Source organism: Pristis pectinata, chromosome 3, assembly GCF_009764475.1.
Source record: "Pristis pectinata isolate sPriPec2 chromosome 3, sPriPec2.1.pri, whole genome shotgun sequence".
NCBI classification, from domain to species: Eukaryota; Metazoa; Chordata; class Chondrichthyes; order Rhinopristiformes; family Pristidae; genus Pristis; species Pristis pectinata.
Genome location: NC_067407.1, coordinates 94163614 through 94179968, shown reverse-complemented (window position 1 = coordinate 94179968; position 16355 = coordinate 94163614). Strand labels below are relative to the sequence as shown.

General features: G+C 38.7%; 1 protein-coding gene across 7 annotated transcripts in view; it reads left to right on the top strand.

Annotated features, from left to right (window-relative positions):
- The window catches only part of ehbp1 (EH domain binding protein 1), a 315890-nt gene that overhangs the window by 131153 nt on the left and 168382 nt on the right, over positions 1-16355 (top strand). For all 7 annotated transcript variants that reach the window (XM_052011163.1, XM_052011159.1, XM_052011160.1 and 4 more), the window contains 2 exons: positions 738-1002; positions 3554-3767. In XM_052011163.1, the coding sequence (XP_051867123.1) occupies positions 738-1002; positions 3554-3767 (479 nt within the window). The remainder of the gene's footprint in view (positions 1-737; positions 1003-3553; positions 3768-16355) is intronic.

Here is a 16355-nt window from a genome sequence, read left to right as displayed (position 1 = left end):
AGAGGCCCTCAGGTTGAATGGAGAGGAGATCTGAGGGGTAAGTTTTTCCACACAGAGGGTGGTGAATATCTGGAATGAACTGACAGAGGAGGTTGTGGATGAAGATACAATTGCAATATTTTAAAAGCATTTGGACAAGTACTTGGAAAGGAAAGGCGCAGAGGGGTACAAACCTAATGTGGGCAAATGGGATTAGTGTAGATAGGCATCACGGTTGGTATGGACAAGGTAGGCCATAAAGGTCCATTTCTGTGCTGTAAGCTTCTATAATTTGATGAAAAAAAAAGATTCTATACAATGTGCTGTTGTTTCATCCAGCTTCATACGTTATTTGCACAGATTAACAGATTCATTTTGTTTTTGTAATTCTGATGTGTGAGTCGAACATTCAAAATGTTTGTATGTGAAGGAATGCTTATGTGAAGGAAAGCACTGGTTTCAATGCTTATTCTCTGAAAACCCTGCTCATAGGGTAAAGCTTCCTTTGAATCCCACCTAGAAACACTTCAAGCATCTGTATTAATAAAGACTCCAATGCAACGAGAAATGTACCGAAATACTACCAATGATTGTAATGCTGTAAAGTCTTTTCAAACAAGAACTTTGGTTGCAAGATTTGCACTTTTACTTCACACGTGAAATGATTTTACAGTTTTCAGGGATTGTGTTCTGCATTTTTTTTTTAATTTTTAAAGTCCTCTGCTTCAAATTTACATCTTTAGTATCTTCATTCACAGACAGAAACATCGGAACAACATCTGCTGCAAGACCAGAAGGATTCTTCTTTGATAATGACCCTAGCAACCCTTTTAATGAACAAGAGTATGATGACTCCCTCAATCCATTTGATGTAAATGATCCTCAGCACGACAGGATTCTTGAAAATAGGACAGAACAGTCAGAGCCACCAAAACCAGCAAAAAGGCAGAATGTCAAACCTGTGGACATGAGCAAGTATCTCTATGCTGAAACAACCAAACCAGAGGAGGAAGAATTAGATGAGTATGTTATTAAAATACTTCAACATTAGATTAGAATCACTTTAGTACTCAAGTGCCTCACAGAATCACATCTAAAAACTTGTGGGTGACATTTCTTGGATACACCTAAACATTCAATGATGCTGAAAGAGATCATTACCTGTTTGTTCGCCTATGTAAGCTAAGTTTAATAGGTATTAAAAATCATATAGTCAGAGATCCAATTTCATGCACCTTAGTTTAGTCAATTAAGTTTCCAGTACATTTCTTCTATAAAATGCATCAAAGGAGACGGTTGCATGAATAAATACTGCAGTTTGGATATCTATTTATTTATTTACATTTCACCTAATGTCTGGTCTCTTCGTAGTTCTGTTCAGCTTAGTAGGGGAACAGCAAACTGCAGATTTCACTGTATCCTTGGTGCTAATTTGACTCAGTCCTTGGAGATATCTTTTCTCAATGACGTTTCCACATTGTGAGGCATCTGTTTTTTAACAGATAATTTAAACTCTCTAGAAGTCTGCTCGGCAGCTTTCTATGAAAGAAGTTTAGGTTTTAAGGGTGTTAGGTTGTCAAGCTTACCACTGTAGAATGACTGGTTTAAATAGTAGGTTTAACTGAATTAATGCCTGTCTTTATTGAGCCGTTATTTTGCTTTATGTGGCAGGTTATCACTTCAATTCAATTTCAGCAAAATGGGGTAAAGTAAAAGGTTAGCAGTTGTGACCCAATGGAAGTGCATCTCCTGGTGCCTTGGCAAAAGGAGGCATGTCCCCCAGTTGTTCCTTTCACTTGCAAGGTATCATTCAGGCCTTTCAAGTAAAAAGGGGAAACCAATTTGTTTTGGAACAATGTTCGTGGAATTATGTGAACATCAATAACAGTACTTAGCTTACTCACTATCCATGTTAGCAGTTATTGTTTGTTTTAAATATAATGGATTTAATCATTCTGTTTTTCATTGAGAAACATGGGTGTGGAATCGCTGCTTGTAGGTTAAGACATCACCAATATTAAAAACAGTAGTGGGTAAAATAAATCAGTCTAGCTTCACTGATTTGATTGTCCAAACATAGAATTGTAAAAAAAAAACTCTCTTGTCTGTAAGAGGAAGGTTTGAGGTAAAGATTTCAAAGATTTTTTTGGTCCTTGGGAAGATCAAATGGGTTCTGAATCTTAACCCTACCCACCATGAAGGCAGCAGTTTGACTCTGTTGATTTGTTGGTTTGAGTCTAAAAATAGTGCCAAGTGTTTTCATATGTTTCAAATGCACAAATTTTGACTATTATGTCTGGGATTTCTGCAACTCCTTGCATTGAACCTTTTCTTATGCTGTTCTTTTTATGCCTTATCATTCTGATTATTTATTTTGCTGTTTGCACTTGGTATTAATTCAATCATTAACAAAACATTCAAGTGTCACAGTCCTAAACTGAAGAACAATGTATATGTTTACAAATAATTCTATCTATTCAGGACCAATTTTACTTTTTGTACTTTTACCTTTCATTTTGTAAAGTTTTAAACTGCCAATGAATGGAATATTCCTCAGAGACACTTTCTGTCAGCAGGTTAAATTTGGTCCCGTCATCCTTGTCTTTCATTCAGGTATCTTGGTCTTATTGGATGTTCATGAATGACAGATGCATCTGGAAGGCAAACTTCGAAGTTGATGTTATGTGCCATTGAAAGTGCCTGATTGTTAATTTCCATGTTAAGTGCTTTACCACACCAAATTAGAGGTTAATCAATTAATAAGAACAAACTAATTGCTCAGTTGTATATTTTACTTCTGAGGCTTCCTTTTGCTTCCAGCTGATAATAAATAGAATGTTTCCTTACTGCGTTCTTGTTATTCAGTTTGTTTTGCAATTTTGCAAGTCCATTCCATGGCAAGATTTGTTTCCAAGAAAAGCTTCATTTCAATCCAAGTTGTTTTAATGTTAGGTTGAATCAGTCATAATTTTTCTAACTGTTGACAAAATGGTAAACTATTAATCAGTTTTCCTTGCTTGATTTTTCCCCACAATTTGTTTTTGAGGTTCATCCTCATCACATATATTTTCAGAATTCTTGAAGGTAAATGATGAATTGCACTTTTTCTAATTTGAAGATATAATTGCATCTAGTTTGAAACTGTGCAGGCAATTCCAGAAAACCTCTTACTCTTCTCGTTTGGTTATAAACATTAAATTTGCTGTTAAGTAAAAGCAGATTTTGTATTTTTCTGCTAAAACAGTCTTTGCAAATGGCATATTCTCAGGAGTGACTGCATGCCACTTAATGTCTGAATGTGGACCTTAAGATAAGGCTTCAACATTCATTTAAATGTTTAGTAAGAAGCACTGAACAGGATTATCTTTTAACCTTGAAAAGCTTGTCACAGTGGATGTGCCATTAAATTATTGTATATTCAGCAGATTAAAGGTTATAAGATGCAATAAAAATACTGTACATTTCAGAAATGTTTTCAAAATGCACCTGTGCATTTAAGTACAAAAAGAAAAGTTTATTTTTGAGGAAGAGTGTTGTTGAAGACATATTTTAAAAATTAATTCTGTTTAATTAGATCTAATCCATTCTATGAGCCGAAGGCATCAAATACTACAAGGAATCAGCCCACATTAGTGACAGCTTCAGTACAGCAGCATGAGACAGAAAAAAGGACAAAAAGGAAAGCTCCATCACCTCCAGTTCCTGACACTAAACCCACACCAAAGACAGAAACTGTAAAGGCGCAAATGAAGCTTGCTGTTGTGAAGGATCTAACTACTTCACCAAAGGTTTGGTTTACCAGTAAATTTATTGAAATAATAATTTATTATCAAAAATTACTTATTAAACTTTTAGTTGTTACCAGTCATTCAGAAGGTGACTGAAGCTTCATAAGAGATTTTCAAACTTTGTAAGTAGCGATAAGAAGTTATTCAAGAGTAACGATGATTGTGATCTTCTGAATCTAAATCCTGGAAAACTATTAGTCTGTAAGAATAGTGAATTGGTTGATTTAAATATTTTACGTGTGTGCTTTTTATGATTTTTTTATAACGATTTTGGAAAATTTTTCAGCTTGACGTTCTTATCTTTTGAAGCAATAAATTATAAGTTTTGTGTCTACAGTTCTGAGCTGAATGTGTTTCAAATTGCATTCAGATTTCAGTTCGTTTCTGTGTCAAAATTTCCTTTTCCTATTTTTAAACAGTAACCAACAATAGTATTTTAGTCAATCAAAGTGAATTGCAAATTTAAGTCTCCTTTTCAGCTTTTCTAGAACAATCTCTTGGTAAGAATTCTTCTCAAACATATGGAACTTTGGCCACTTGAACACCTGTATTCTGGCTTCAGGTTAAGAAGAGAGCTTTCATTTATAAATGTTGTATGAGAAGACATTGAAATTTAGATGAACAGAAAATTGTGTATGAACTCTAGTATTTTTTTCATGAATGAAGTTAATTTTTTGGGCATCAAATTTCAAAGGAGAAGTGTTTTCCAATTTGAATTGCAGCAGATCTTTGTAATTGTTTATTTTTCTTGTTAGTTGTCAATTGAAATCTAAAAATTAAAAAATTAATTATAAGTTCATTAGGTGCATGGGGATAAAGTCATTCTTTATATTGTCATTATATTAGTTGGGAAAAACATATAATGTTAGAGTTTACTGACAGTCCAATAAAAGTCAGACACGGAGAAAGAAAGACTGGGAATAAATGGGCCTGTCTGAAGTTGGCAGGTTGTGACCAGTGGAGATCCATAAGGATTGGTGCTGGTGCCCCAGCTATTCACAATCTATGTTATTGATTAGGATTAAATGTAATGTTTTAAAATTTGCTGACAAAACAAAGTTATGCAGAACTGTGAGTAATAAGAAGGATGTAAAGAGGCTTCAAAAGGATGTAATCAAGCTGAGTGAGTGGGGAAGAATGTGGCAGATGTAATACAATGTGGCAAGAAATATGAGGTTAATAAAACAAACTGCTGGAGGAATACAGTGGGTCAAACAGAATTTGTGGAGGAAATAGGATGGTCGAGGTTTTGGGTTGAAACCCTGCATCAGGATTGAGAGTGTAGAGGGAAGGTAGAAAACACTAAAGAGTTACCTGATATTTGAAAATTCAGTATTCATGCCATTAGGCTGTAGGCTACCCAAGTAGAATAAGGTGTTCTCATTTGCGTTTGGCTTCATCGAGGCAGTGGAGAATGCTGAGGACAGACAGATTAGTATGAGACCTGAATAGGAAGGGGAGTTGAAATGATATGCAAGCTCAAGATGGCCGGTGCACCTCCTACCACCTTGTCTAATGCATTCTGTGCTTTCAATGTGGCCTCCTCTATGTTAACAAGACCAAGTATAGACTAATTGACCAGTTTACAGAGCACCTGTGCTCTGTCTGCACTGGCCGTCTTGTGCTTCTGGATGAACGTTATTGTAACTCCTCTTCCCATACTCACATCGGCTAGTGTGTCCTTGGCCTTCTAAACTGCCATGGTGATGCCAAACGCAAACCAGAAGAACAACACCTCATATTCCACTTGGACAGCCTACAAACTGATAGTATGAACGTTGAATTTTACAATTTCAGGTAACCCACACCCCCGTGTTCCTTTTCCACTTCCTAACAACCCACCCAGGTTCTCTCTCCCTCTGTTCACATTTTCCAAACCCCCTTCCTCCCCCCACCCCCCTCGCCGTTACCTAAATTCATTACCCTCCCCACCTGGATTCATCTGCCCATCACCCCCACACTTGGGTTTCTTCTCCCTTGGGATACCTTTCCTATTGCCTCCCCCATTTGATTCCATCTACCATTTTTTTTTTACCTCATCTGTTTCCAGCTATCACCCACTATGTCTCAAAACTCCCCTCTCCCCTTCCCCAATCTGACACCATCTGTCCAATGTTCCCCCACCTCTCCCTGTTCCACCCATCACCTAACAGCTCCTGTCTCACTCCTCCATCTCACCTCTTTATACTGGCAGTCTTCCCTCTACACGCTCAGTCCTTGTGCAGGATCTTGATCCAAATCCTCAGATCATCATCCACAGGTGCTGCTTGACCCACTGGCTTCTTCCAGAAGTTTGTTTTTTTTTCCCTGCAGATTCCAGCATCTGCAGTCTCTTGTGTCTCTCAAAAATATGAGATCATCCACTTTGGTGCACAAAACAGAAAATCAGAGTAGTTTTGAAATGGTAATGTTCAAAGGGGCGTAGATGACCTCATACACAGGTCAGTAAAAGCTAACATGCAGGTGCAGCAAACGGTTGAGAGGGCAGACGGCATGTAAATCTGGAATTAGAATTGTGTGTGTGTGTGTGGGGGGGGGGGTGGTGGGGGTGGGTAGGGAGAGAGGGAGGGAGGGGTGGGAGCAGAAATTTAAGGAAATTACAATAGCTCTGAATACTGAGCAAATTATTTGAGCTGTGGCGTGATAAGTCTTAGGATCCTAATGGACCATCCTTGGGTCTTAAAAGAAGTGGCTAGTGAGATGGTCAGAATTAGATTTATTATCACTGACTTACAGTATATGACATGAAATGTGTTGTTTTGTGGCAGCAGTACAGTGAAAAGACATAAAATTACTGTAAATTACCAAAATAAATAAAAGATTGTGCTAAACACAAAGGAATACTGAGGTAGTGTTCATGGGTTCATGCATCATTCGGAAATCTGATGACGGAGAGGAAGAAGCTGTTTCTGAATCATTGAGTGTGGTTCTTGCGGCTCCTGAACCTCCTACCCAGTGGTAGTAATGAGAAGAGGGCATGTCCCTTATGGTGATGGTCCTTAATGATGGATGCCGCCTTCTGGAGATACCACCTCTTGAAGATGTCCTCGATGGTGGGGAAGGATGTGCCCATGATGGAGCTGGCTGAGCATACAACCCTCTGCAGCCTCTTGTGATCCTGTGCATTGGAGCCTCCATACCAGGCTGTGAATCAACCAGTCAGAATGCTCTCCACCATACATCTATAGAAATTTGTAAGAGTCTTTGGTGACATACTGAATCACCTCAAACTCCTCACTAAGTAGAGCTGTTGGTGTGCTTACTTCGTGATTGCATCATTGTGTTGGGCCCAGGATAGATACTTTGAGCTGTTGACGCTCTGGAACTTGAAGCTGCTGACCCCTCAAAGAGGACTGGTGTGTGTTCTCCTGACTTCCCCTTCCTGAAGTCCACAATCAATTCCTGGGTCTTGCTAGCACTGAGTGTGAGATTGTTGTTGCGACACCACTCAACCAGCCGATCTACCTCACTCCTACATGCCTCCTCGTCGCCATCTGAGATTCTACCAACAACAGCGATGTCATCGGCGAATTCATAGATGCCATTTGGGTTGTGCTTCGCCATACAGTCATGATTAGTTGATGCTTAGTTTTAATTTGGGTAGGTTTCATTAGATTTAGAAATATTAAATGCAAGTCCTTTATTCAAAAAGGGAGAGAGAGGGAAAGCAGGAAACCCACAGGGTAATTAGCTAAACAGTTATTAAAGCAAAAATGTTAGGAGCTATTATTAAAGATATTATAGATGGACCCAGAGTCTTTAAGTATTTTTAAGGCAGAGGAGATACTTGATAAGTAAGGTGGTGAAAGGATCCTATGGGCATAGTCTGATCAGCCATGATCTTGATGAAATGATGGAACTAACATGAGGTGATTGAGCACCTTGCTCCTGCTCCTAATCCTTGTGTTCATTTGCTACTTGGAAGGTCATAGGATCCACAAAACCAGCACACAGTGTTGTCATTCATTGCAGAAAAACAATTTGTTCCAAATGTTTGCCAATAAATTCTTAAGGTTTTATGTACAAATTTTGATGTGTGATAATGGTCTGTCCTGGGGGGCATTGGTTTTATTGCCTTTAAATGAAAATTTGGAACTGTATGCTAAATGTTAGGAATTGTTCAAAGTTTGATCTGGTTTTTAGTCAGTTAACCTTTTCCAGCTGGCACAGTTAGTGCTGTAGTATGTTAGGGCATAGATTTATGTTGTTTCCTCAGTCTGTATTTAGCATGTGCCACAAGAAGTGGCTAAAGGAGGGTAATAATCAGGTTATCTTTCTACCTTCCCATTTGGTGAAAATATGTTAGAGTATTTATGATTTAAAAAAAAACTGTACACTGAGTGATTGTAATGAAGTGGCATTGCCCCTTGAACAAGATATTCAAGGGCCAATCTTCATGTGTGAATCTGGGGAGTAAGTATTTATATTATTCGATCACAGTATCATAATATACACACTGTTAAGGCCCAAACAGTATTTGGCGTGGGACCCCAGCCTATCATTCAGTGCCACTTTGTCTAGAATCCCATATTTGAGGACTGGCCCTGTCATTTTATTAGTCTTGATCTTTATTAGCCACATGTACATCGAAACACACAGTGAAATGCATCTTTTGCATAGAGTGTTCTGGGGGTAGCCCGCAAGTGTTGCCACACTTCTGGCGCTAACATATCATGCCCATAACTTCCTAACCTGTTTTTGGAATGTGGGAGGAAACCGGAGCACCCGCAGAAAACCCTCGCAGACATGGGGAGAACGTACAAACTCCTTACAGACAGTGGCCAGAATTGCTGTATCATAGCTTTGTTTAACAATTTTTATGTTCAGGTATGAGGCAATTTGCAGAGATGGAGGCTTCAAGTTAAGAATATGTTACTTCTGAATATGTGGCTGCTTATAATAATGTGATTTTAAGGCTGCGACAGTAGACTATGGAAATTGTGTTGAATCCCCAGTTTAAATCTGCATTTGTGCTTCAATTTTTTCCCATCTTTTGAATATACTGTGTGTCAGCTGAGACAAAACTAGTAATGTGTTGTCTTCTGGTTAATTGTTAATGATTAATATTATTAATGCCAATGATTAATGCATAATTAGAATTAACTCTGCTGTTTAAGGTCAGCATTTTTATCTTTTTGACAACATCGAAATTGTCCATATTTTGCACCAATTAGTTATTAGAAGAATGTCGGGTTCATAATGAGCTGAGAGTCCATCACACACAATTCATCCTAGATCAGTAACTGGTAACATTGCTGTCGGTGTCTCCCTTTTACCTTTGAGTGTTCTGCGTGTTCTTGTTCTAATACTGACCGTCCTGTCACTCCGAAATAAAACCAAATTGCTTAAAATGCTGGAAATCTTAAGATCTTAATGGTTATCCATTTGATAACCTTTGAAATGGACCAAGTTCCTCTTACTGCCTCCTGAACATAAAGTCAAATAATGCAATGAAAGTTGCTATTACCCTCAATGATTTTTCTCAACAAATGGTGATGCACCTTCCTATGAAAAGTATCAATTGAGTTCACCATGAATTAACCACTTTCTCTTGAAATCTGTTCTGCATATCTATTGTCCAAGATCTTTTACTATTTTCCACTGAAAGTCAATTAAGATTAGCATCCAAGGTTTAATGGCTCAATAAGTAATCCTGTGACCCTCTGTGAAATGGAGCAATAAAGACCAGGGAGTACACTGGTCAATGTTAGGTTGATGGTGCCTCCAGGTCAATGGTAGCACCAGTACCACTACTGTATCATCACTGATTCTGAAGTCTTTCACCTATAGTGTTCTAAAACCTTTGTGTCAATTGCAGCTGATGCTGTATAATTCGAGGAAATTGGCAGTTTTTTTTTAAAGAGCCTTCCATTCCTTGTATTTTGGTACAAAATTGGCCCTGTAAATGCCCTTTCTGATTCCTGAATGCATTAAGTTTTTCCACTGCAGGTGACCCCTGTGTCTGTGGTCATTCAGTAACCGAAATTCTCCCTTAAAGGATTCACAAATCACTACCCAGAAATTTGAGATATGGAGTAAAATTTGCTCTCACAGAGATTATGTGGGGGAAAAATAAATAAACACAAACTTTTTCTTTCAACTCGCATTTCTTCATGCATGCACAGATGACATGGCTTTGCATTATGGAAAATTGCAATACAGTCCGTTTTCTCGGAACACAAACCTCCTGTAGTGTGGGGTTCACCTGCATTTCACTGATAGACTTCAGTATGTAGCAATCATTCAACTATATTTCATAGAATTATCCTTAGAGTTTAGTCATCGAATCATACAGCGCGAATATATGCCCTTCAAGTCCACCAATTCCATGCTGACTATCAAGCACCCAATTATACTAATCCTCAACTAATGACCTTTTTATTCTCCCACATTCTTTTTTTATTCCAAAATAAACTTTATTCATCATAAAAAACAAACTATATACAACAATAAAACAGTGCAAACCTTTACATTCGTGTACGGATCTATCATTAGTGTTACCTTTTTATATTAAAAAACACAGCAGTGATGCTACTCATGTGGCTCCCTGGGGTGCTACCCCAATCCCGTATTGACAGTATTTAAGGGGCTTTCTCACCTGACCCCACCCCTCCCTCTCCAGCGGCAGAAGAACCCTAAACTGTAGTCCTTCCCCACCGGGCCCTTGTGTTGGCTGCACCCAGCTTCAGTGCATCCCTCAGCACGTACTCCTGAAGCCTGGAATGTACCAGTCAGCAGCATTCCCTTACGGACATCTTGTGGTGCTGGGAGACCAACAAGTTTTGGGCAGACCAAAGGGCGCTTTTCACCAAGTTGATGACCTTCCAGCAGCAGTTGGTGTGTGTGTGTGTGTGTGTGTGTTCCCGGGAACAGCCCGTAGATCAGAGAATCCTCTGTTACACAGCTGCTGGAGATGAAACGTGACAAGGACCCTTGCATCTGTTTGCCACACACTCCTCGCAAACCCACAGCCCGCAAAGAGGTAGGCGACCGTCTCGTCCCCAGTGCAGTCCTCCCAGGGGCAGCGCGCACTTGAACTGATGTTTCGACCATGCAGGAAGGATCTGACTAGGAGGGCCCCTCTCACCGCCAGCCAAGCGAGGTCTTGGTGCTTGTTGGTGAGTTCTGGTGATGAGACATTCTGCCAGATGGTCTGGACAATCTGCTCAGGGAACCACCCCACAGTATCCATCGAGTTCTTCTCCTGCAGTGTCTGCCTGATGGACTTGTGGTCAAAGGTGTTGGTCTGGAAGAACATTTTCATGAAGGACAGGTAGTGCGGCAACGTCCAGCTGACTGGGGCATTGCGCAACGACGGGGCCAGGCCCATCCTTCGCAACACCGGGGACAGGTAGAACCTCGGCATGTAGTGACACTTGGTGCCTACATACTTTGGTTCTACACACAGCCTGATGCAGCCACAAAGGTGGTCATCAGGATGAGGGTGACTTTTTATTCTCCCGCATTCCCATCAACTCGCCAAGATTCAACCGCTCACCTGCACACTAGCGTCAATTTATTGTGGTCAGTTTACCTACCAGTCGGCACATCTTTGGGATGTGGGTGGAAATGGGAGCACTCAGAGAAAATGCACGCAGACTGCACTGGAGTTCAGGATTGAACCTGGGATGCTGGAGCTATGAGGTAGCAGCTCTACTGCTGAATTCACATCAATCTTTATATGAATATAGGCAAATGGGATTATGATGAGCATTTTCAACAATGCACAGAGCAGCAGGTGTAACTGACTTTGAATGTGCATACGTTTTTGATGCTTAAAAGCCTGGAGGCAATGCTGTCAAGGTGTCTAAAGTGACGAGGGTGATCGAAACAAGCATTTAAAAATACTAAAGCTATTAAAGAAAAGAACAGGTCATACAAAGTATAGGAGTGGATATGTACTTCTGATGTGTGAATAACAGGCATGCATCCTTAATAACTGCCCACAAAAGCTTCATTTGGCCTCTGGGTGTCTAGTTCATGTCGTGTGAAACATTTATCTTGAAGTGGTTTGGGAACTGTTGTAAATAATCTAAAGTAACTGCTAAATTAGTGAGCAATAAGTGAATGCCCCATATTATTGTTCTCTGAGTCTCCCTTATACATTATCTGTTCTGCATTTGCTGTTCTTGTACCAACGGTCCATTTTTTAAAACAAAAGCAAAATAATTCAAATGCAGAAAAATCAGAATAGAAATAAAGTGCTAGAATCAGCAAGTCATGCATCATCAGCAGAGCGAGAGAGAGGAGTTTATGGTCCTGATTTTGCTGACAGTTCTGAAGTGCTGACAAACTTCAGGGCTCCCATGCAAAATTAATAGGCCCGTCCATTTGAATGGATGTTGTCAGGCTGCTTGGAAGAAAGGAAAGAACGCATTTCAATTATTTGTTTAATTTCATTTGTTTTAATGATTTAATTGCTTTAAAGTCTTTTGATTTTATGAATATAGTAATTTTACTTTCAGTCTTAACAATTTGTGTGCTTTGAATGTTGGAGACATTCAGAAACATTGATAAACCTTGACAGCTCTGACAGATGGTCAAGCTGGGAGTTTGCCTTTGTTAGCTTTCAAAGGCTTCCAGAGGACTTTTGTCAGTTATATTTGCTCTGACTTGGCATGTGACTCAATTTTGACGTGGAGATCTTGCCACCACATAGGGCCTTGTTATTTGGCTCCGGAGAAGTCTGGGCCTTTTGGATCCTGAGAAGCTAAGTTTGGAGAGAGGAAGCGTGGGTGACAGTGTGGTCTATAGGTTGCATTATCGAAAATTTACCCAGTGTTTCATGTCAATAACCTTTCATCAGCACTAGTAAAAGTTTGGAATCAGCCAACTCTTTTTCCAGGTGAGATATCATGACCTGAAATTGGTTAGGAAAAATGCTACTTTTTCACTGTATGTGGACTTTTTTTTATCACTCCATAGAAAGGGATAGGGAGGTAGCTGCAACCAGGAGGCTACCTGATGTGACTGAAGTTACAAAGCTGTAGCTGAGTTTAATTTTATATACTGACTTTATATTACTCAGTTTTCATATCCCTTTGGAACATTGCTGTTATATTTACAAAGAATGTTTCATTGGAGTACATCCCCTTTGTAATAATTGTAATGCATTATAAGTAGATGTAATGTTAGGAAGGGCTTGTTGGGATTTGATCACTGATTAAAAATTGACCAAGAAGCTAGTCAGATTTTCCTGATAAAAGCAATACGTAGTTATTAAACTTAAATAAGGCAAAACACAAAAGAATTTTGAAAACTTATCATAATTTCAGGACAAAGGCACTAAATATCTTCTCAGATTCAATATTCCACTGCCATCCTCCCTCTCCCCATCACCACATTTCATTCCTCCCAAGTCAACCTTATTGCAGCAATGACCAGGAATTCATTCTTACCTCCCCTGTCGCATCCTACATGTATCAAGAATTGTCATCTAGGTCCTCATTTTGTCGACTGGCCACTGGAATGCATCAGTGTTCCTGTCTTTCCAGACAGCTGATTAGATTACTACTCCTCCTTAACCAAAACATTTACATTAAACAATAAATAGATTTACTTAGGAAAGCTAGAGGAAGAAAGAATGTATAGTTTAACACTTTTTTTCTGTCACTCAACAGTCAACAATGATGCAAGTCTTTCACAATTAACATAGACTTTTAGACAGAGGTCTATTTACTGTTGATTCATATTGGAGTAACTGCACAGATCAGGCCAGCTGCAAGTTCCAGGCTGTCTTCCAATGACCCAAGGTTGCCTATTGCCTGGAAATCTAAATCTTCAAGAGGAAATTTCTAACCTCCGCCTGTTAACCTCAGAGGGTCACAGCCAGTCAAAGACACAGCACTCTCAGACAGCTATCAGTCACAGTCATGACCCCGAGCAAAGGCCTCTCTATCCTTTCAACCTCTCAACAGGAGGCTCATATACACCCTCTGCATATCCTGAAACGAATTCAGCAGGCAATGCACATAATGATTTGATTAAAACAATCAGCCTTTTCATTAATATTAAATGTAGGTGATCTCTAGCACTGCCCTAACATGCTTGTCATTTACCAACCAGAACATTTACTAACTAGTCTAGTCTGATGATAACATCAGATATACTGGATTGAAGTTATGGAAAATGCTGCAGATGTTTGCCTAGAACTGTGCCGATGTGATTTACTTTACCAACAATTCCATGCGGTGCTGTTTTAGCTCCTGATGATTATTGTAATACATGTAAAACAAATTTAAGAATCAAAACAGATTTTATGTGACAAATCCCAACAACCAGTATAGGTTTACACTGTCAAATGAGGGAAGCTAAAATAAACTCTTCATGCCTTTATAGTGCACATTTCAAATTCCTTGCATACCCAAAGCACTTGAAAGTTAATTAATTACTTTAGTTGCAGAGGCCAATTTGCATCACAGGACCTTTCAAACTGGAATGATTTGGTGACCAAATTTTGATGGTTTTCTGTAGAAAGGCATGTTAATCAGGACAATGTCAGGTTGTGCCCATGTTTTGAACATCCAGGCAGGCAACCTCAGTTTAACATTGTATGGAATATGGAGCACTCCCTTGGTAACACCTTGAACCAAAAGTGCTTGTATTGAAATAAACCATCCATTGAACTCCAGGTGAGAGTCAGCTGTGCAACTGCACAAAGGTAAAGTACCTTTCATATTACTTAGAAATAATTAATTTTCCAGTTTTCAATATCCTTTTCTCTGATTACCTCAAAAAGCAATTAAAAATCTGATGCTGCAGGAATATTAGAAAGCTGAGCTTTGATTTAATAATGGTGGGGCAACAGACTTGATGTTCCATTTGCAATGGAAACAATCTTTTATTTGTTAAATAATTGATGGATTGATGTTTAAATTACACTGTTATCTACTCCTGCAGTTAGACCTAAACATTTTATTTCAGCTATTCTGGATCTCCAATTTGTACAGGGTGGTTATTAAAAGCATTTTCACGAGACCGAAAATAATTTGCAAAAATTAGTAAATTGGTTTATTATTGTCATATGTAACTGAAAGCAAAATAATGAACTGTAAAATCATTTGTGAATGAGCTCCACAAAAGAGAATGTGCTGCCCATGCCATAGTGTGTAGAGTAAAATAACGGAAGAAAGCTATAGTTATCCACTTCTTGTCCACTGATAATAATAAAACAATTTCAGGTCTGCAGTGATACAAAAGTATGCATAAATCACTACTTTATTATCAAAGAGTTTTTTTTACATGCAATGTGTTTTTAATTAGGTAATTAAGAATATATTCAGCCAGGTACTGGAGTACTGGAGCACATTGCATTAGATTTAATTTCTGCTGAGTCTTTTGAGAAAGTTTGCACTTTAATGTGATGGCATAATATTATCCCTTATGCACTGTATGTTTGGTACTAAATTCTTGTATTTTTATAAGTGGTTAAAATTTACTTTGTCCTGTTGTCATTGCCTATAAGTGGTTTTGAATAACACAGCAGAAAGAGTTGGTAACATTAGCTTAATCTGAGTTTATCCTGTCCCTAAAACACAGGTGTGTGGGCTTAAGCCCAATTGAGGATTTTCATCTATAAAACCAAGAAACAGATGATATTGTTCTTGTGGTTAAGGTTCATTGATAATATGGATCATTTTACACTGCATATATGTTAAAAGCAGATTTTTCTCAAGAACATTGATGAATTCTTTTTTCAAAGAATTAATTTATTTTGTCACTTTAAAGATTTTCTGTCATGTCTAAAGAGCGGATTACAAATGACAGAATTATTGGACAGCTAGATTTATTTTAAAATAGTTTCACTCTCATCAAGAAATAGATTTCATTTGAGTTTACTAGTATCTGTTGGACATTAAAAAAAATTACAACCACTGATCTAAAATTTAGAATAATTTTACATTATTTGAATGTCATGGCCAAAAAATTGCTATCCTGGAAAGCTTTTCTGTTCTGTTTTATTTCACTAATTTGTCTCCTTTCAATTGAAATTGGGCTTGAAAAGTCATTTTTTAAAATGGAAACCAGTTTCCCTATGTCATGATATCAAATTAAGTCATGCGATCCATTCTTACTGTTCTGCCCAAACTAATACATCATCATTGTTGTTAAACTTAGTTCAGTCCACACCCTGGAATCTAGAGCTTTAATCTTAAGTTATTATCATCATGCCTTTTTTTTTAGAATGTGAATTTCACCCACTTTCACAAGATCACAAGACAAGGGAGCAGAAGCAGGCCATTCGGCCCATCGAGTCTGCTCCAAGGAAAAGGGAAAAAAAGAAATGAGGAATGGGGGGGGTGGGGGGGGGAACCTATTCTAATCCCAGTTTCCGGCCTTATCCCCATATCCCTTGATACCCTGACTGTTTAGATATCTATCTATCTCCTCCTTGAACGCCCCCACTGATCTGGCCTCCACTGCTGTACGTGGCAAGGAGTTCCACAAATTCACCACCCTCTGGCTAAAGAAATTTCTCCTCATCTCTGTTTTGAAACTGTACCCTCTAATTCTAAGATTGTGCCCTCTGGTCCTGGACTCACCCACCAAGGGAAACAGCCTAGCCACATCTACTCTGTCCTTTCCTAT